Source organism: Chenopodium album, chromosome 16 (genome assembly GCF_948465745.1).
Source record: "Chenopodium album chromosome 16, dcCheAlbu1.1, whole genome shotgun sequence".
In the NCBI taxonomy this organism is placed as follows: Eukaryota; Viridiplantae; Streptophyta; class Magnoliopsida; order Caryophyllales; family Amaranthaceae; genus Chenopodium; species Chenopodium album.
This window is the reverse complement of record NC_137849.1, coordinates 87,075-107,541: the sequence shown is the minus strand read 5'-3', so window position 1 is coordinate 107,541 and position 20,467 is coordinate 87,075. Positions and strand designations below refer to the sequence as shown.

Genomic DNA, 20,467 nt, shown 5'->3' with positions numbered 1-20,467 from the left:
ACTTTTAAGGTTTTTTTAAAAATTAAAATAAAAAAGAGGGAGGCGCAGGGGGAGGGGGGGATAAAGTATTGATTCTACCTGCTTCAAAAACAAAGCTGCTGTGATGGAACCACCTTGACGACCCCCTGTGTTAACCATATCAGCCACTCCTGATTTCATTGAGTCCCAGTAACTTTCTTCCAAAGGCATCCTCCAGAGTTTCTCTCCAGTAGCTTCTGATGCAGAAAACACCTCTTTGGCAAGTGCATCATAGGGTGTAAAGACACCTGGAAAACAAGCAGGGGATGAATAAAGAAGCCAGTAGGATGGGAGAAAAAATCACAAATTGTGCCTCTTCTATTTTTTCAAGATACAACGATTAATGAAAGCATATTTAACAGATATCCTCACATTGTCAGGCTAAACAATAAAAATCTTGATGCACTATGATGACAACATCAACCACAATAGGCAAATTAGCTACTGGCAGGGAAAGATCATAAATATGCACTTAACCTGCTATGGAAGGTCCCAGAGCAACAACACAGGCTCCAGTTAATGTTGCGAGGTCAATTATCTGCCAAAGAAGGTACATCATGATAATTAGTGCATCTCTTAGATATAAATTTTACACAAAGATAAAGGTTTGTCAAAGACAAGTTTTTCAGTATTATTGTATAAAAAGAGTCCATTTTCTCATTATAATTACACTATCTGACCATCCACAAAAACATATTTTCATGTACTGCATAATAAACTTTGCCTTTAAGAAGCTTAACAGCTCCATGACCTATACATACATCAACTGTCAAGATTTAGTTGGATTATTTTTTTGCAGCAAAGAATCAAAGTCACTCCCCTAGAGCTAAAGCTCATCTAATTTTGAATGAGATGCATAAAATTTCAACAAAGAATAAACTTTGCAGACAATATTCTACTTTGTGACCTTGCATTGAATAATGCTCGGTGCACTGGGAATTACCATCGGAAGTTTTCTCGGCTGGATAGGTTTATTTTTTCCAAGAACATCAATGTAACAAACTACAACAGACCACCTGTGAGTCTGTGACCCTCACTAACAGGAGTCTGCAAGGCAAGCACCAGCAACAGCCAGCCAAACAGCAGCCAGGCAGGAGGCCAAACAAGCACTTGGTAGTGGGTTGAATAACTGTTTTGTCATTTTCAGAAGCAGACAAGTAATAGTACTTAAGTTCTTCAGAGATTGGTGAACTTGTTACATAAGGGAAAAAAGAGTAGATAAGGGGGATATCCATAAATTTGTAAGCTTGGGATTTGGTGTGGTGCCCTAAAGTCACATTTAAGACCCATTTTTGCATTTCCAATAATCAAAGATCTAATCTTTCTCTCCAATTTTGAAAATTCACTTAAAGACATTACAATGAGCTCGAACACAATGCACATCGAGTTTAACTTTCCTTTGCATGTTCAAAATCATTTTACTATTCATCTTTACTTATCTCCAGTTCAATGAGGACCTACGCTTCTTCAAAATGAAAATATGGACCAGACACCCAAATTTTAAGATGCTAGTAAAAGTGTGGTGTTATGAGTGCAAATTCCAAGGATGACGAAGATTTTATTGTACGAAGTAATTGAAAATTTTAATGCAAAATCTGATATTACTCAATTCTCATAGGAATTCAAGGGTTTCTAGTTAATCACAATCAATAAGATGCCCAAAAAAAAAAAAAAAAAAAAAAAAAAAAAAAAAAGTCACAGTTTTGTGTTTGGTTTACAAAACCTAAACCTATGATGGCAAAAGCTCATCAAAAGAATTTCAATTCAATCAACTGTCTAATATTTATATCAGCCTATCAGGTGACATTGTATAGCCATAAATAATAACACTAATGTAATCTAAAAGAATCCTACTAGATAATATAACAAAAAATAACAAAATAAAATAAATTCAAAAGTAACTAAAATAACCCCATAAAATATATCCAATGCATCTTTAACTTGTAATATATTCCAAATCCAAATATTTAAAGTCCAATAAGATAAGTATTTATACCCTTTGCTCCTGCATCAGCCACCATCGCAAATAGCTCTCCACAAGGCAGCTACTATTGTTAGTTTGTTATACCCTACTTGAAACTATATTTTGTCCGAAGTGGGATTTTGATTTAAGGTTGAATTTGAATGTGCTTTTGTAAAGAAAAGACAGATCTAGGATGTTGCTTCAAATGCTAATAAAATGATGGATTAGGAAGTCAAAGTCAGTTAAGGCCATCTTGAACCTACACTTTGAAAAGGCTTAAGAATTAGAAATTTTATGATGTACTTAAAAGTAAAGGTTGTATCAAATAGATTTTGTCTAACTCTGAATTTTATAGTTATGGTGATGGTGAATAGTGCCCTTATGGAGAGGTTAATTTCATCCCATAGAGGGTTGGGCAAGGCAATCTCTCTCCTTTCATAATTTTGGGGTAGGCAAAAATAATCAGAAAAGACGAGTCTCCAATACAAGAAAAAATAGGATTCCAAGTTCCTAGTCCGGTTTGGGTATGATTAATAAAACCTTATCACCTTCTACACTTGCTCAGGCCTCCTACCTTCAAATTTTAATAAAGCTATAAATAGGTTTGGATATTTTACTTTGCTTTGTAGCACTAATAATGAATCTTGTATATTATGCGGCAAACCACTCACTTCTCTCTCCTCAAGTTAAAAACCTACCCCACCAGAAACCTAAGGACTCACCGAAGTTCCTATACCGCAGCAGGATCTTCAGTGAGAGAACTCCAAAAAAAAATTGGTGCCTCTCATGTGCAAGCGGATGTTATTTTCAGCCACCACAAGGTTCGAGTGTCCTCGGTAGAAAAGCGGATACCTCTGAGACTTAATAACATGGGAAAGATCTTAAGATCTGTTATTCTTTTAATGGAATAAATTTAGTCTTGTTTGTTTGGTATCCCACTAGATTTCTATCTATCCAAAATTCTAGATTTTGCTGCAACTAGGATGAACAGGATGATGAGGAAATTGTAATAGTGAACAAGCATCACTGCATGAGTTGGGATTTGTTGTGTTGATTGATAACAAAAGGTCTAGAATAAGGGTAAGAGGTCACTATATTACCAAATGGTTGTGGCGTTTTCCTCGTGAATGTCATAATTCTTGGACTCTTTGGCATTGATTTATCATAAGCAAATACCAGTCGCACCAAAACCAGTGGGATGCACAAGATGCACTTATAGTGACACATGGTTGTCCTTAGAAATTCGTTTTACTATATGCTAAAATTTAGAAACCCGTTTAGAAAGATTTAAGGTAGAATATGGTCATCATATTCATCGACGTAAAATGTTAGAAGAGGAGAGCCACCTTTCGATGCCCTATTTCCTCAATTTATACCAATTGTCATCTCCCCACCATACAAATGTTTTTTTTTTTGTGATGTTAGATGAGCTCACTTCTAAACTAGAGGAATGAAAATCGATAGAGGCATTCAAACGAAAATCTTTCTTGAATCAAGGTAAACTACCTTTCTAAACTAGAAGAACTTGTTCTTGCTTTTCTCAATTATTTAATCAATCCACAAACTTCATTTGAAGGAGGAGGATGCATCTCCAGGTGAAAGCTTTGATGAACGCATTGGCACTAGGGTTTAGGGTGGATTAACATTGATAACATGCTCCAAAAGCTATAAATAGGTTTGGATATTTTACTTTGCTTTATTGCTCTAACAATGAATCTTGTATACTATGCAGCAAACAACTCACTTCTCTCTCCGGTAAAAAACCTCCCCCACCAAAAACCTAGGGACTCACCAAGGTTCCAAGGCGGGACCTTCAGTGAGATAACTCCAAAAAAAAATCGGTGCCTTTGCAAGCGGACGTTATTTTTAGCCACCACAGGAGTGTCTTCCGTAGAAAAGCGAAGCCAAGCCCCTCTCCACCTCTGGTGTCTTTCTTCGCTTTCCTCCATTTCAAAGGGGTTCATGGGATTAAATGTAATCCCCCGCATTTTTTAATAATTTATAAATGAAATTTTATTTTATTTATAATATTTATTTGTATTTTTCCGAAATTTAATTTTAAAAGTTCCAAATTATTAAATTGGGTCAAAAATTATTTTAGTACAAATTATTTTATGAACCTTCATTCTACAATTTATGCCTATACAAACAAAGTCAAAACTATTCCATTAATTAAGTGGCCCATGATTTTTTCATGAGCCCCAATTTTACCCTACAACTCTATCTCCTATAAATGCCCCATAAATCCCTTAAAAATTCCCACACAAAAAGGTTAGTGTTTTCTTTTCCCCTTATTTTTTTTCTTTCTTTTTTTTTCCTTTATTTTTCTTTTCCTTTCTTTTGGCTTTTTTTTTTCCTTTCTTTCCCTTTCCTCCATACGTGAGCCACTGCTCACCTGCTGCCGCTGCTTTGCCCGCCTTCCCTGCCTGCCGGAAACTGCTAATCCGCCGGCGAACCACCAAGCCGCCATCGTGGCTGCTTCTTTCTCTCTCCCCATTGTTTTTCTTATTTTGCTTAAAATTATTAATTTTGTTTATGTTTTGATTTTATAGTATAAAGATTATATTTTTAGTATCACATTATATTTTGATTGTATAAAGATTATAATTTCATATTATAATGTTGTTTTAATTTTCAGATTTTATGAATTATAAACCTAGGGTTTAATTTATTTAAATTGGGATTATAGGGTTCTAATGATCAGTTAATTTGGGGCTTTTGTTCCTATTGTATTCCTAATAAGTAATTAAACATAAAAACATGTTTTAAAGGAAGTTTTAATGAGTTTTAAATCAAGTTAAATTGCTGGAAATTAGTTTGGGAATTGATTTATGATTGTAGGTTATTTTCTTGGAAGTGGTTATTCTCTATAAGACTTTTAAGTAATTAAAAGTGGCACAAAGAATTGCTTACACGAGGTGCGTACATGTCTACTTCATTATAAGTAGTATCATGTTTAGGTACCAAAAGGAAAGAACTTACTTTCATGATTAGAGAACTCTTGGACAGAAATTGTTTGGTTATACCTTTAATTAATTCATGTGCTTATGTTTATGAGACATGTTTTGGTGAATTGATCATGTTTGTATGAAATTATGGATGCAAGCATATTATATTGGATTAATTATTTGTATGGAATGTTCATACAAGCATATTTTATTGAATTGGTTTGTTAACCACATTTGGATTATTGAAGGATTGGAATTGAATGGATTAAATGGGATGAATTTATTAATTATTCCATGAGGTTATTATTATTTTATTTATTACTCAAGCATAACTTGTTAGTATTTTGAGTAAAGGTGGATTAAGCCGAAATGGCTAGGTGGGTTAACTATGTTCAATAATTTTGAATATTTTGGAATTTAAAGCAATTAAAGGTCAATTTGTGATGTGATCATCATTGTCTTAATTAAGATTAAAAGTGAACCTCTATAATTGGTTGTGTAATGTTAATTGAATGACGAGTTTACTATTAATTAAACTTGTAATCATGTAAAGTTAAACATGGATGAGCAATAAAACTCCGGAAAGAGTGGACTTCTAGAGTATTGACAATTATGGCTTGGGGTACACAGTGGTAGCCCATGGCTTTACGAAGCTTGTTTGATCAATATATCCTCTTTTCTTTTGGTACTTACATTTTTATTATATAATAAAGGTAGATGGGATCATAGGCTAACTTTGTGAGTACCGAGTACGACTATTCTTGCATCGCGCTATATGTGACCAAAAATGATTCGGTGGATTGGGCAACCTTGTCTATTGCTTACTCCAAATTATTTAAATTAAATAAAATATAAAAAGTCAAATGATTGAAATTGGTTAGTAAGTATGTTGAGTTATTAAACTATTTAAATGAGGAGTCTTGATTAATGAATTCGTAATGTATGTTTATTTACTTTAATTAGTTGAGCATGCTAAGTTAGTGCGTTGTAGCTTGTATGTACTCGTCTTTGCTGATTGCGTGCTTTTGTGTGTGTTTTCTTTTGGTCATGGCCTTCGCCTTTCAATGACCTTGTGATGATTTTATTATTACACTTGTATTATTGGGGAGCAGTGTTGCACGAGTTAGCTTGATGATGTGAATTTTAGGGATTTGTCACACACATTGTCAAGGAATTGGTGTGATTGAGAGTATTCGTTTTGGTGTTAAACTTATTTATGTTATACTATTTCATTTATGATTTGGATTTTGATTATTGGTTTGGTTTTAAATATGGGCCTTTATAGTTTCAGTTTGTAAGCTATGACTTATTGGTTTTCTAAACTTTGTTATTCTAAAGACTTAAGTTTGGTTTTTCCGCTGCGATACTTTGATAAAGCATTAACGTCACATTTATGTAAGCCTTAACGTTTTAACACACGCAGTAACATGTCAATGTTTCTCCTATATTTTATTTAAAGTAAGTGGTTTGGAAAAGGGAGAATTATTGGGGTGTTACATTTAAAGTCTTGGAAAACCTTTATCAAAGCTTCCTCAAACATTACTAGTGTTAATCACTCCTTTAATGGTGAAGTTTGGGTAAGGATTTCTTGTTTAGGATGGGATTTGTTACCTTACGAGTTGTCAAATAAGGTTTTGGGCTTTCATTCCGAAGCTAACTTCGTCGCCACCTTGTGATTTCGAATCAATCGGTAAAGGTAAAGACTCGGGTAAGGGTTCTCTTTTGATTTTCTGCCCTCTTTTCACTCATGGTCTGACTTTTGAACTTTTTCATATGTAGGTTTCGAAGTTAAGTTCGTGTTTTGGTATGTGTTGTGGTGTCCTTGCATTTTTTGGGGCATTTAGTCGAAAGTTTAATGGTGATCTTCGATGCTATAAATGTTGTTTTAATTTGGATTGTTCCTTTTTTTTTTTTTCTTTTAGGTTTTAAAAGTTTTTAGGGGATCTAGGAGGGTGTGTTAGCCTCCTCTTGTAGTGTTTTGGGATTCGAGTTCACATAGTTTTGGGGATGGACGATGGACCTTTCCTATGATCTGTTTTAGTTTTTAGGGCTAGTCTTGACTTGGTGTGTGTGTGTGTTGTTACCTTTATCTTAACCTTGCTCTCCAATATGGGGGCTTCCATAAGTATCTAGTGGGGATTTAGTATGGTAATAGTCCCTTCCTTCGAGAATAGACCAAAAGTACCCACAGTTAAGGGTACCTTGTCACTTGTAAAGGTGACTTTGTTGTGCTGTCTAAGTCGTCTAAATTTCCTTCCTCTATTGCCTAACATTCAGCTCGTTTTTTTATAAGCCAAAGCTTTACTTCTTTATGCTCTCTTGTTCAATTCCCAAGTTCAATGGAATATGGGAATTTATGCAGCATGTTCATAGGGCTTCTTTGTGTAGTTCTTCGAACTTGCTTCGTAGCTTGTAATTTTTATTCTCATTTAAAAAAAATAATGAGTCTTGTTTGGATGTTTTCATATATTATGAAGTGGCAAGTTACCATTAGTAGAGTTTATTTAGTTTGCATGAATAATCAATCATGCACTTTTTCTTTAAAATTATGAGGTGACTAAAGATTTATTTTCATATGTTTCACTGTCTTTTATTTGTTGTGATACAAAGTCTTTTATTCGTGATGGGCCAAGGTAGCGAGGAGCTTCTAGGATTACTCAATACGGGAAGTTAACAAGAGTAAATCACACACAAAACCATTCTGGATGGTGATGGTAACATTTGAGTCGGTGAGAGATACAGGAGCAAGCCACTTCAACTCTCCATTCACATATGTGTGTGCGTGCACTTGTTTATCCATTTACTAATCATGTTCATGATACATAAATATTCAACACCTAACTATACCTTCTCTACACCTTGATTGCAAGCATACACCAAAGCATCTGCAAGAGTAAGCCTACCTTCTGCATCCGTATTGTTAACCTGCATTCAACATTATGATTGACAAACTGAAGTTAGATAAATAATAAATTTAAAAAAAAAAAAAAAAAAAAAAAAAAAAAAACATCAATGTGACATATCAATACAACCTAATTGTTTATAAGGACATTAGATAATCATATCAACTCTTCTTAGTGCATATCACCAATGCAGAAGTGCATCATACAAGCTAATTGCCAAGACACCCTGTCTTTTTTACTTTGAAGGTGTTTGTGAGGAAAACAATCCTCTCCACACTGGATGCATCAAGATGGAAGAGACCAAAACAAGAAAATAAGAACCAAGAGACGAACTAATGATTCACTGGAAAATCCAAGATGAACCCAGTCTTCTTTATCCTGTCAGCTTTCAATTGATTCAAGATTTCAAGTCATAACAGTATTCTGGTTGGACAACCAGAATGTCTGAGCGGTCTAATTTTTAAAAAATAATTTGTTTCAATTGTCTTCTCAATTTACAAAAACTCCCTCCAGTTCCAACAATTGTTAAGACTCCCTCACTCCCTCTGATTAGGAAGTTATTACCTAATTATCCAAATTCCAAAATATACGAACAATATTGCATAAATATTTTTAAACAATAACAAAATAAAGCATTGGTAATACAAGTGACAGGCAATATACAGTTAAAAAAAAATTAAAAAGTTGCAGATGTGGATAGATAATATGTATGAAGGGAGTATTCATTCAATGTAGGAGATCCACAAACACCCTCTCTGCTTAGTTAGAAAAAGGATGTACACATTTGACACTCCCATTCTTAAGACCTCATAATTGAGAGGTCTAGACAGGAAGTCAATGCTGTTCTAAAATCCTTGGTTTGACAAACTATCCCAAAATCCCATTGATGAGCTTTAAAGGCATATAACCTTCACTAAAGAGCAGATATAGCCAAAAAACAATAGTCACATAGGCCAAACTAATATTTTGAGACAAAGAAATTCTTGTTACATTCCAAAATTACCTCTATTGTCTTTCCATTAGAAGCAGTGACTATGTCTCCAGGCCGCATACCAGTCCCACTAATCATATTTTCACAGGCGGCAACAATAAAATGAACCTGCACATGCCCAAGATCTTCAATATTTCATACATAACCTGTATCCCAAATAGAGAGTGCAATTTCACAGCTGTCTTTAAGTTAAACTGGTTCTAGACGACTAGATACACACAAATTTAAATAGCATTTTTTTTTTCTTCTTATTCCCCCTTTATATCAATTATATGTGATAATGTGAGAATAAGTTTTTTGACTTGCCTCAACTCCAGGAGGTTTGATTTGACCAATCGCTTTTGCAGCACCTAAAACAGCTGCTGAGCCACCCATATCAAACTTCATTAGCTCAATTGAACAACCGGGTCCAGTTTTGATGTTGTAGCCCCCACTAAAAAATCAAAGGGAAGCACTTAAGAGCATGCTAATATCAGCATCCAAATGCACTTCAACAAGAATATACAAATAGAGACAACTATTGACAATCAATCAAAAAAAGAGATAACCTTAGTAAACAAACAACATCAAAACATAAGAAATAGTGAAATACAACATTAATCATCCTGAAGAAGAAAAGTATCAAAAGCACCTACACACTGGAACAGCCCAAAATTGTGGATTAATAGGTAAAGAAATGTAATAGGGGTAAAGGCATGAGCAATGAAGGAAATTAACATACTATAGGTGGTACCATCACCTCCCAAGGTATGATGTCATGAACTCATAATAAGAAACATCTAGGGCTGAATCCCCACAGACACATACAGGATATAAAATCAACTTATTAAAGTAGCATCTCATCATCCCCTCCCATGATAAAACCATAGATAACTAAAGTTGACTTCACAATCAGACACAACTCAGTTTCAAAGGGTGAAGCAAAATTTAATCATATCAATTCATTCCCACAAACTCACCTGTCAAATGTCAGTCCTTTCCCGACAAGCCCTAATCTGGCTTTAACTGGTCCGCTAGGTTTGTAGCATAGATGAATGAAATGTGGCGGATTTGCTGAAGCTGCACCAACAGCAAGGTAAGATCCCATTTTCAGTTCTTTGCACTGCTCTACATTAAGGATCTTTGCTGATAGAACATCACTGTACATTGAAGCAATCTTGGAAGCCTCTTCAGCAAGCACTCCTGAGGAATATATCAACAACTCTTGTATTTAGTCCTGGAGTAATACAGCTTAGTAGTTTATTCTTCTTATCCCCCACCTCTGAATCCATCTCAACTCAAAAAATATTTAGATACAAAATGTATCATTTGCCCTTGGAAATTCAATAAACTTGCACCAACCTCTTAGGTAGGTGAACACAGAAAGAAAGGAAGCTCAACTGGAACCTAACAAAATATAAGAGCCATACTAACCAGGAGTAAGTACATTAGCAGGTGCATTAACCAGCTCTCTTCCAAATATAATTCCAGAACAAGTATCTTCGACGGATTTAAGCTTTTTCTCTAAATCAAGCCCAGTTCCAAGGCCAACAATATCCACAAATTGAAGAAGTGGTCTCTTCGACTCTGATTTAAACCTGTTATCTTCATGCACTCCAAGGATAGTACCTGTCACAGACATTTCACCACATAAGTATGAAGTATCATGGACTGGACAAGTGCAAACGACAAGCATCAAACAAGGAATGAAGTTGAGGCATTTACCAGATACGATGGCGGAAACAGTGTTAAGTTTTGACTCTGCTGAAAGCCCCTCAGAAGAAGCAAGGAACACAGCAGTAGCACGAGCTTGAGCAGCCTTTGCAGTTGTGGCAAGAGCTTCACCTAGACCACGGTATGCTGCCAGAGAAGGAGGCTCAGAACCAAGTCCAATCAATCCTATCCTCTTGGATCCTAATCCGGGAAGCCTAAAAATAGCAGATTGGCCAGCCTTGCCTGTAAAACCCTCCTCAACAGAGGCTTCAGCTAACAAACCACCTAATTGGGAATCTAACCCCTTTAAGATAGAATTTTCAAATTTCATATTGTCATCCTTGCTCAAGTCTTTCTCTGTAACACCCACAGCAAGCAAGTCTCCTTTCCACTCTGTCACGTCTATATCTTTCACCGTAAATGATACCTTCAATCAAATTTCAACAGTTAGAGTTTAGAATCTACAAGTGACACTTATATTCAAAAGGAAACACTAACTAATATTCAAGTCTGCTAAACAAGAGATCCAACCAGTAAAATAGAGCACGATTTCTGATTAAGAAGTAACATCAAAAAAAAACAAAACAAGCAAAAGAAAGTGGATAGGAGCAAACTTTAAAAATGCAGGCAAAGCACAAAATGCAAATAGGTTGAGTGAGAATTAAACCTTAACAGGTTCAACACTGGTAGGTTGAGTGAGTCCTAAACTGACTTGACTGTGAGAGTGTGCCATTCAGCCTCCTGCGTGATAAAGGCAACATAAAAATAATTTAGAAGGCATTCATTGATAAAATTGATAAGGCAGTGGATACAATGACGGCAACCTGTATTGAAGCCAGCGACAGATTTGAAATTTTAGGAATGAAAGACCACCACTGACCATGTGCCATTGTGCCGATTAACAGCCAAAACAAGAAAGCAAGGCAAAAAAAAATATCATATCATACAGTTTCATTTAAAAATACGTAAATATTCAAATCACGGCCTAAAAGTACTCACAAAAATTATTACAATTGATTTCAACATTCATACTTTGGTACAATCTACAATAGCATCTATGCTTACATCCAAAAACAAATCTCTCCAGATAAGTTTAATTACATTATAAAATCCATCCTCTTTTCAATTTTGATTCCAATTACAATGCACATGATCTGATAATCACATTTAATCTAACTTCATCAACGATAAGATATAAACTTAACAGGTCAGTGATTTACCAAAAAATCCGTAACTAAATTATAACTTTATCTAAAGTTGTCTATATTACTAGCATCAACAACCAATTAAGCAAATGCAATCAAAAGCATTTCAGGAAACAAAATTTATGAACATGACCTTTTTAATTAATAGAAACCCTAACCTTTTTCAAATGATGATGAGCAAGAAGATTGTCGCCTCTCAGAGAGCTCCTTCCGACTCGTGGACTTGTGGTGGTGGATACGTGGTTGTGACAAGCAATGGTTGCGGTCAAGCGGGAGACGTAGGTCGGCAATTCGGTTGCTGATTGAGCCAGTAAATCCTTAGAGACAAAAAAAAGGAAATTTGCAAATTGCAAATTGCAAATTGCAGCTATTTAAAGTTCGCATTTTGCAAATTGCAACCATTTAAAAAACAAATTTCAGATTGTAGTCCAAAAGTTCGTATAAATTGTAAATTGCAGCCCGATTCAACTTTTTCATCGGTTTACTTGTCGAAAAATCTTCGATTAAGGTTTCAGGGGCTATTTCAGCACTTAGGGATCCGCATTAAGCTCGGAATTAACAAAAAAATAACGCAAGTGTCTCGTTTTGCATAACAAAAATGTATCGATTTGTGGGAAACTGTAAAAATGGGACATTTACGTTTTCTGGTCGTCACTCGTACGACCTTTCTCTCTCAGATTGGATCCAACATTATATCCGACATTTCATTACTCAGGATGGCCCTTCTAGTACTCGCTTAGGTACTTTCGTCGGTACGCTTTGGAGTCTTTGGTTATGTCAGAACTCTAGAATTTTTAGGAATTCTAATGCTACCCGGCCGTTTGATTCTCAATTTGCGGAGGTTATGGATTTTCATACAATCTTTGTCGACGCGGACGCTTTTGCTGTTGTGGATGACAGTGGTGCCTCTCCTCCGCCTGGTTTTTACGTAGCGCAACTTGGTCTAGTACACCCAAGGGAGTGCTTTACTTTCTCTGCAAGTTGATGGTTCTTGGTTTAAAAATACTCAATTCAACAAGCTGGGATGGGTTGGTGCATGGATAATGGCGACCTGTTGGATGATTGCATCATTGATGGCAGTAACTTCGGTGTTTGTTCCTCAGTTTTACATGGGGAGGAAATGGCATGCTGAAACGAATGGTGTCCTTCGAACAAGTGTATTATTCTGATAGAGAGTTCGAAATTATTAGAAAGCTAATTATTCAGTGAGGTCAAGTGATCGAAATGCCTAGGTGGAGGCCGCTTTCGATCAGTAATATTAATGCATAATTAATATAACAGCTTAATCTTGACTGAACCCTATGGGTCACACCCCAAGCAACAAACGAACCGACACGACGAATTAATTCGGAAAGAATTAATGAGTCACTCGAGTAATTAATATTTAGACGTCGGAAATTCGAGCTTGGAGCGTCGGAAGTCGATTCGAAAATAATAAAAGACGAGACGGAAAAATTACTAATTAACCAACAAAATTACCAAAATACCCCTAGCATCGGAATGCCCCGAGTAAACCGAGTGCTAGGGGCATATGGCCTAGCAAGGTGGCTAGCAAGCGCACCAAGCCGAGCTCTAGGCTGGCTGGTGCGTGCTAGCAAGGCACGCCCATGGTCGCAGCTGTTATGGCGCTCCAGCTGGCTAGCAAGGCACACACATAGCAGCAGTAGCTATGGCGCGCCATGATGCTAGCAATGCTTGCGGGCAGAGCTAGCATCAGGTGCCGAGTAGCGCACCAAGCCCAACAGCAAGCAGCAAGCATGCTTGCTGGGCTGGCGCGCGTACGAGCATACTGCTAGGGCCAAGGCAGCAGCCCAGCCGCAAGCACCAAGCGCCAGCAAGGCTGCTTGGATGCCTTGGCTGGGGCTGCCACGTGGCGCGCGTGCATTGGGCTTGAGGGATGCATGTGGCCGATTATGGGAGAGCCTTGGGGAGCAAGTTTGGTCCCCCCCCCCCTTCCCAAGTGGTCCTTACCTAACCCTCCCTCTAAGTGTGACACTTGTTGATTAATTAGTTGATGTTTATTTTCTTTTGTTTTTGATTTAAAAATAAAAGGAGAATAATCAACTCTCCCACATTGATGGAAGAGAAATTCCCACTTATGATTTTCCTATAAATTCCCAAGTTGGTGTATGGGAATAATCACTTGAGTAAGGTGTTGGAAAAGGCATCTCCATTGAGAAAACCTTTGAACACATATAATTACTCGAGTGAGTTTTGGTCGGGCCTAGCTAACCTCTAGGCAATGTACCTCGTCGGGGAGTGTTGCGGGTGGATTTTCGTAGGAGGTCTTCGCGCGTGCGAGACTTAAAGCTTTCCGAAGTAAGAGCTCGAGGTACGAGCGAAGCACGCTATGAGGGTAATTACTTCTTCTCTTAATATCTTTTGTAAATTATATTTATTATGCCTTTTTGATTATATTTATTGTGAGTTTGATCTTGGCTCGGGTTTTCTTCCGCGATGAGTCGGACTCATCAAACCCCAACAGCGGTATCGGAGCCCCGCTCATTTATTTTTATAATCATGTTTTTCAAGGTTTTTAATGGCTTATTTTTCTGGTTTTATGTTGCTAAAAAGATTAGTGGCTCGGTTTTATTAATTTTAATCCCGTTTTTAATGCGATTTTTGGCCTCGAACTCAGATTTTCGTCCAAAAATAGTGAATTTTGGGTGGAAAAGGCGTTCTGGAAATGTTTTCTCCCCGTTGGAATGTGTTTTAAGCCAAAATCGAACCAGAAATGCCTTTTTCGAGGGATTTTTCGTTTTGACGAAAAAGTTTAAGTCTTATTTATTTACCTTGAATCTTAATGGCATATTTATGGTGATTATGTATTTGGTTCTTTCCTTAATGTTTCTGCATTTTTTAACCTCTTTAAGCATGGTTACTTGGTAGTAATTAGTGATTGAAAGATTGATTATTTTTCACATAATTGCAAATTGATTGCATTAAGTGTGAAATGTTTAATTTTTGAGGCTTCTAAGTACTAAAGATTCAGTCTTTAATTATTTTAAGTGATTGAAACTTTGAGTTACTAAATTCCATGAATTTTTGATTAACTTTGTTGATTTAATCATTTTTTAGTTGATTGAAATCATAAAGTTTCAATCTTGTGATAGAAATTTCATTAAATCTTCATGTTGGAAGATGATTTTTCAAGGATTCACAAGTGTAAAAGTTGGAATCTTTATTTGAACATTTGTGTTCATATTTCCAACTCCCTTTTATTTTTCCAAAATCTCATGATTAATTTAAAATAATTAAATTAATAGTGAGTATAGCCTTATTGCATCAACTTGAACCAATTTTATTAAAGAATAGTTCTTGGGAATAATTTTGGTTTAATGCACTTGGATGAATTTATTTGAGTTAAAGACTTGTTTAATTTTCATTTTGCTCATTAAATTAGTTCTAAAATTAATTTAGAATTAATTATTTAGTCACGCAAAAACTCGGGTTTAAATCCCGAGAGTATGACACGCAAACAAAGGCAACACCCCTTCGGCTAGCCGGTCTGCTATGCAGCCCGCATGTGGCTCCCAAGGTTGGTGCTGCTTGGTGCGCGCCACACAAGCATGCGTGGCTGGTGCGCCACAAGGCAGCAACGCAGCAGCACAACAGCCAAGCAGCAGTGTGCTGCGGCAGCATGGCTGTGCGCGCAAGCTGCTGCTAGGTGCGAGCTTGTTGCGTGCGTTGGTTGGTGCGGCGCGGGTGTGCGTGTGGGGTGTGCTGCGAGCTTGCGGCATGATGCGCACAACAGCAAGCTTGTGCGGCCTTCGTGGCTTGAGTCGCAAGCATGCCCCGTAGAAGAGTCGACGCGTATGCGGTATTCTAGGCTATGGGTGTGACGCTTGGCATGAGTCACGGCTGTGCGCACAACCCCTCACTTAGCACATGTACCCTGGTTTTAAGGCTATGTTATTTTGCATTTTGCCGTTTTAATTACTCTAATTAATTTATTTTGGTTTTAATTATTTTAATTAAATTATGGAGGCTACGCCGCGGTTTTTTAGCGGCATTGGCAAAATTTTAATTTTGGCAAAATTTTGGGTTTACCGGCTTAATTAATTAAATTAATTAAGATGGATGCGGAATTTAGTAGGAGCTTCAATTATTAATTGCGCTAAATTACATAATCGTTTTAACAACTTTGACTAGTTTTAATTAGGCGTGTTAATCGGATTAACCACCTAGAACAGTTACTAGTTTACGCGTGTTTTATGCATTGTTACTTGTTTATCGTTGTAAAATGCATGGGTCATTCACAAATAGTGAATGGATGAATGGAATGTATATTAGGTTTTTTTGAAATGGCAACTAGTGGGGCCCGATTAGGATAGAAAATACCGTTCCGTGATGTATTTTTGTAAATCTAAAAACGGTCTACGAATCGTTGAGTATTTTTGTACCTTAATATTTAGATTAGTCCTAAGCATTGATACTAGTAGTTGCATAATTTTGGTCAAGTCTTGAAGACGGAGGTTCTTGGAAGACGAAGCCATAAAGTTGCAAAAGATCTTTTGAAGACTTGAAGACTCATGGGGTCATGCTAGTTGCCAAATGCATCAAATTACTTATGCTTTATATATTTATGCTAGTGCTTATATATGAATGATATGTTAGATGCATGTTTAGGATTTCATTATGTTGCGATGATTAATTAAGTTCACTTAAATCAACCAACATAGAAACCCTAGGTCCCTAAGAGTATTGAGTAAAACTTGCCTTTCCAAAACAACACATACCAACCGAACGAGGGTGGTGATGGGCTACTGATATGTCTATTTTATATAGTGATTTACCCCCGTCCCTTGGTCATAATTAGTAGTGCTTTTGGCTCTTTAGAGCCACTTTTATTACTAATTTGTGTTTTCTAGTGTTTTCGTAGTTTTGGTTGAGTTTTGTAGGGGATTGCACATTTGGAGCATTTTCCCGGGATTATTTAGAGAAACTACGAGCATTAGAGGAGCACGACCATCTTTCGTAGCCCAAGGCCGGTTGGAGTCATCAAACCGGTGATTAAGGGCTCGACATATGAAATACCGAGGCATTGGACCGAGTGATTAAAGTCCCAAAGAGGAAACCCGGAGTGGGCTAAGAAGTGAAGCCCAAATCGAAGTCCAAACCATGCCCAAGAGCCTCGCCCGATCAGGTAGCCCTCGCCCGGAGGCGCGCCCGACCGGGCGGGGCGGAAGAAGAAGAAAGCAGTCCTTCGCCTGAGCTAGCGCCCGACCGGGCGCGAGAGGAGATTCGAAGATGAAAAAGGCGGGCCTGATCGGGCGGTGCCTCGCCCGATCGGGCGCGTGTTTCTGGAGGAAGTTTAAGCGTCGGATTTATTTATTTAAGCTTAGGAATTGTTAGCTTAGTATAAATACGCTTTTGTTAAGCAAGTTTAGCATCTCCTTTTCTACCACCCTTTATCTCTCTTCTTACTCTCTTTCTCTCTCTAACTTCTTTTCTCTCTCTTCTCTTAACTAAACTTTTAGTATTACTTTCTTTCTTGTTTTTCTCTCTCTACACTCTTGGTTTTATACAATTTCATACTTCCTTCTTTTGGTACTATCTCTTCTTTCTCTTTTATTGCTTATTTTCTTACTTTAATCTTAATCATGTCTTCTTTAATTGCTTTGTTTAGTTTACATTTAATTATGTGCGAGTAGTTGAACTCTAGGGTTCTTGGGGATCCATAATTAATATGAAGGGATAATTTGTTATTATTGATTATTGATATTGCATGATAATTTCTCATTGAATTGTGTTAACGCTTTACAATTAGATTATGAATCGAGCAGATGTGATTGATTGTAAAAGTATAGCAATATTGAATTGATGAATCGAGCAGATGTTAATTTGATATTAAAGGTTATTTTCAATAGGAACTTAGATCTAGTAAATTGCGAGAGCCTGTTAGATCTATGTTGATTAATAAATTGCGAGAGCCTTTTAATCATGTTATTTATGCAATGTTGATTGTTGATGTCATGATTTATCCCGGAATATTAATTATTGGTGAACCTGTGACCCTAGGCCTTCTATTAATTGATTTCTCCTTATTCTTAATCTCCTTAGTTCAATTCCTTTTCACATCAATATTTCGGTTACTTAATAATTTAGACTATATTAATTAATTAGGAATAGAAAGACTTGTTTCCCTGTGGATTCGACCCTACTTCCCTATCTATTATTAGTTAGTGGTTTTAGATTATTCTTTTGATTAGGTGATACGACTTTAGCCTGTCAGCTACGCGAAAGCGAGGCATCACCAGCTCTCCAAGGAACGTAAAGCACACCAGGTGTGCATGTTGGTTTTGGTTGAACTTATTGGTATGAGTGAGGAGTCCTCACATATTGTGGCAAAAGAGATACATCGTCAAGAACGCATTAGATGCGACGATTATCTAACCAAGAATGGCTTGGAGCCATTAGCAAAGCAATGCTTAACTTGGGGTAACAAGTGTTAGGACAAGCCAAAGCATGTCTAATTACTCGTTGATCCCTTGGATCTTGGAATCGCCTTATTTTCACAAAATAGGGACAATTTTATATGTGTAAATAAGGCGTTAAATAAGTTTGAAATTTGCATGAATTAAATTCAATCTTATTTAAATATTATGAATGGTTTTTTATTTCAAATTCTTTCAATTGTAGAATCATGTCTTCAACTAATGACAACGACCTAATGCACCCGGAACTTCCCGAAAAGTTGCCAATTTCTCTAAACTTGGTAAACTTTAAGGAGTGGGAAGAGGAACTCCGAAAGACCCTCCGAAATTGCTACTTAGAGCACATCTTGGACATTCTATGCCCGAGTTTCTACTCAAAGGGGATTATGAGTGATGAGGCACATGAGGAATGGAGTGTGGATTGCAAAAGAGTCTCGAGACTCATGGCAAACTCCATCCCGGTACAATGGAAGGGGAAATTCTCCAACTATTTTCCGGACATGATGCTCAAAGCTCTTGAGGATGTAGTCAATTTGAGGGTCACCAAGAGTGTCAGAGGCAACTATGATGGCCTTGTGGAAGATGTGACTAGGTCACTCTCGAACATGAGGATCAAGCCATCGCAAGATGGGTTTCTCACGAGAGAGAGGCAAGAAGTGTGGGCTAAGGTCTATAGTGCAAGACTTAGACCCGGGATGTGATAACTTGTTATTTGATATGATTTTAGGGTGATTTTGAACCTTGTTTACTCGATATATTAGCATTTTGGTTCACTTCTATCCTATTTTCGTTCAATTTTTGTGTATCCCTTGCTTCACGGGTTGTTAGTGTTTTTGTTGAGTTTTTAGGTCCAAAGACGATCATTTGAAGCATATGGGTGATAAACCGAGGTTAGAAGCCGTGACAAAGGAGCAAAACCGAAGAAAATGTGAAGAGAAGGGCCTAGAAGACCCTGCACGGCCGTGCCATGTCCTCCACGACCGTGCAGGGGTGTCCCAGCAAAAGTGAGCTACTGCCTGATTTGGCACGGACGTGCAAGACTTCAGCACGTCCGTGCAAGCCAGCCAGCACGCCCGTGCCAGAAGCAGCACGGCCGTGCATCACACTTCGCCTAAATCAGTTTTAAAACTGATCCTGCAATTCAAGGTTGCACGTCCGTGCCATATTTGGCACGTCCGTGCATATTTTCTTGGGCAAATCAGTAGCAAACTAATTCTCCACCTCTGCCTCTGCACGGCCGTGCTTAGGGCTGCACGTCCGTGCCACTTAGGCTGCACGTCCGTGCCACCCCTGGCACGTCCGTGCGCACATGTAGCCGTGCCCGACTCTTGTTTTCTCCGTCCTTTTTATTTGAGGGTCATATAAATACCCCCCCCCCTTTTGCTCATTTGTACGGCAACCAAGTTTTTAGAGCTTTCTCTTAGTTTGTAATCTTAGAAACAAAAATACTCTCAAATCATTAGTGAGATTTTAATTATTAGCTTGGAAATTTCATTCTCAATCATTGTAGAAGACAAGTTCCACCATTGTTATTCAAGTTCAAGCTTCTAGTAATATTTTTCTCACTCCTCTCTTCCATTTTAATTGCTTTCATTGTTAATTTTCTTATTTAATTCTTGTATGCTTAGATTGTTATTTAGCTTAATCTTTAGTTAATTCTTGTTCATGAGTTACTTGAAACCCTTAATTGCTTTAATCTCCATGGATTGTGAGTAGTCTAATTTTCTAGGGCTTGGGTAAAACCCTCAATGTAGTCACTAATTTCTTGTTGCATGTGTTAATTTGGTAATTGTTGGGTGTTGATTAGTTGAGCTTAAGTGGTTTAATTGCTTAGTTCTTGTATATGGCCATTGCTAGAACTATTATCTAAGCTTTCTCAACGAAGGATCGAGAGATGAACTTGAGTTAGCTCCCTTATGCTTAATTGACTTGAAATGCCATGAGAATAGGAATTTCCGGTCAAGGGAATGTTTTTGTCATCGTGATTATGCTTTAACACTTGTTTTATGCTTTGTAACCACGAGAGTAGGTTGTATTCATGATCCAAGTAATTACTCTAGCTTGAGAGAGTAGTTGGATGCTTTAGATGACTTCCCCTATCTTATCCCCTTAATTTACTCTTGTTTGCTACATGCTATTTGTGACTTGTGACGAAATTGAGTGGTGTATCCCGAGCCCTAGAACTCTCTAATTATTGTTAATCACCCCCTTAGTATTAGTTGATTGAACTAGTATATGTTACATAAAAACCAAACCAATTTCGACTTCATTTAGCTTATTTAAACGGTAGTATCTCGGTGGTTGATTCAA

At 37.2% G+C, this 20,467-nt stretch overlaps 1 protein-coding gene across 1 annotated transcript; it reads right to left on the bottom strand.

Moving 5' to 3' along the window:
* On the bottom strand, nt 1-12,037 carry LOC145585959 (leucine aminopeptidase 2, chloroplastic-like). The gene is made up of 10 exons (XM_081642650.1): nt 11,879-12,037; nt 11,183-11,256; nt 10,528-10,942; nt 10,237-10,431; nt 9,783-10,005; nt 9,130-9,256; nt 8,836-8,931; nt 7,777-7,854; nt 496-556; nt 1-266 (listed from the first exon to the last, which is right to left on the bottom strand). The coding sequence occupies exons 2-10, from the start codon at nt 11,246-11,248 to the stop codon at nt 16-18; spliced, it is 1,512 nt and encodes a 503-aa protein (XP_081498776.1). The 5' UTR covers nt 11,249-11,256; nt 11,879-12,037; the 3' UTR covers nt 1-15.
* Nucleotides 12,038-20,467: the final 8,430 nt, after the last annotated feature.